The 1,454-nt window shown below is 40.8% G+C and overlaps 1 protein-coding gene across 1 annotated transcript; it reads right to left on the bottom strand.

Annotated features, from left to right (window-relative positions):
- Positions 1 to 238: 238 nt before the first annotated feature.
- LOC146972473 (hepcidin-like) lies at positions 239 to 850 on the bottom strand. Its single transcript, XM_085802761.1, has 3 exons — positions 702 to 850; positions 555 to 623; positions 239 to 380 (listed from the first exon to the last, which is right to left on the bottom strand). Exons 1-3 carry the CDS (start codon positions 783 to 785, stop codon positions 288 to 290), a joined length of 246 nt encoding a protein of 81 aa, XP_085658887.1. The 5' UTR covers positions 786 to 850; the 3' UTR covers positions 239 to 287.
- Between the last annotated feature and the right edge of the window lie 604 nt (positions 851 to 1,454).

Raw genomic sequence — 1,454 nt, 5'->3', positions numbered from 1 at the left:
TACTGTGACAAGTCAAAGATATCAGTTAAAAGCTGTGAAGTATAGAGCAAATAAACATATTTACACCGTGTAATATAGTGATACTGAAGTTTATTGTGATAATTCAATGTAGCAACAGATCATTGGATAGCATGTGGATGATGCAGTCACATCACTGAGCACACACTAACTATGATGTGACGAAATCAAAGTTTTACAACCATGTTATAATAATTCAAAGTGCTAAATCAGCTTGAGGACAAAAAGTAAAACAGCTGAATGTTTCATGGTTGCCGGAGCAGAAATCCTCAGAATCTGCAGCAAAATCCACAGACGCCGGGGGTGCAGCAGCCACAGCAGAAGCGACACCTAGTGCCACGCTTCTGTCTGTTATACAGCATCTGTGTGATGAGATGAAAGACATGACAAGGTTTTTTTTTTATCTCCAACATCATTACTCACTGTTATTCTTCTCTCTTCTTATGTAAACAGAGCTTCAGGGAAAAGAAAATGTCCACTTCCATCTGAATTATCTCATGTTAATTGTCCTAAATGGTCGAGTGATGTAAACATACCATCCATGAGTTGGCCGTGGTCTCCTGAGGATCGACGCCTGGAGTGTCAGTGGTCATTGGCTCTGGTGCCTGTTCATATAGAAAGTTTAACCAGACCTCAGTATTTTTGGAGAGACATTCATGACCAATAAGCAAATGAAGTCATACCTCAGTAGATGTGGCAGAACTCTCCTGCATACAGATACAGGTGAGCATGATGGCCACGGCAACTGCAAGAGTGAAGGTCTTCATCTTAGGAGTCTTCTATTCTTTGAATCTCTTGGTGACTTCTCACCTCCTCTGAGTTCTCCTGTCTGATGGCTGAATGTGCAAAATGCACTGGTATTTATACTCACCTGGGACATTGTAGCATCCGTGGCCCAGGTGGCAGCACAGTTCCGGCTTTCAGGAACAATACCACTCCTTTTGTGGCTGCCATTCAGACTGAGCATACTGTATCACCAAACTGGCCTGGTTTCCAAACAGTATTATATTCATGCCCAGAGCTGTTAGGATTAAAGATGTGTTTTCTTCAGTTAGCCTAGATGCAGGACGATTTGGCATTTACCGTCTTCTTACAACCAGATGTACTGTAGGCTAGAGACGACATTGGCAAGAAATGGCAAAGCTAAATCTACTATGGACTACAGTACATAGGGACATACTGCCACAGATGACACCTCTTCATCTTATCAGTGAAACTCTTTGAAATCAAAATGTTAAGATAGCTTGTCTTGTTTTAAATGTGTGTCCTTTTTATCTGTTCAGCAAACAACATGACAGGGAGAACAGCTTCTCGCTCCCATGTTAATCAAGGTTTTTCATGAAAGTGACAATAAAATTGAATTGAATTTGTCTTCTATACACCAAGAGACAGGTTCATTTTCATTTTCTATGTCATAACAATACCTGATGTGATAC

This window comes from Trachurus japonicus, chromosome 16, assembly GCF_045865225.1.
Source record: "Trachurus japonicus isolate A0001 chromosome 16, Traja_1.0".
NCBI lineage: Eukaryota > Metazoa > Chordata > Actinopteri > Carangiformes > Carangidae > Trachurus > Trachurus japonicus.
The sequence above is the reverse complement of the archived record's forward strand: the minus strand, read 5'-3'. Positions and strand labels throughout refer to the sequence as shown.

Coding starts and splice junctions, on each gene's coding strand:
- LOC146972473 (XM_085802761.1), bottom strand. CDS start 785: ATGAAGACCTTCACTCTTGCAGTTGCCGTGGCCATCATGCTCACCTGT. Junction 624..701: donor GTTCTGCCACATCTACTGAG/GTATGACTTCAT, acceptor CTATATGAACAG/GCACCAGAGCCAATGACCAC. Junction 381..554: donor CCACGGCCAACTCATGGATG/GTATGTTTACAT, acceptor CTCATCACACAG/ATGCTGTATAACAGACAGAA.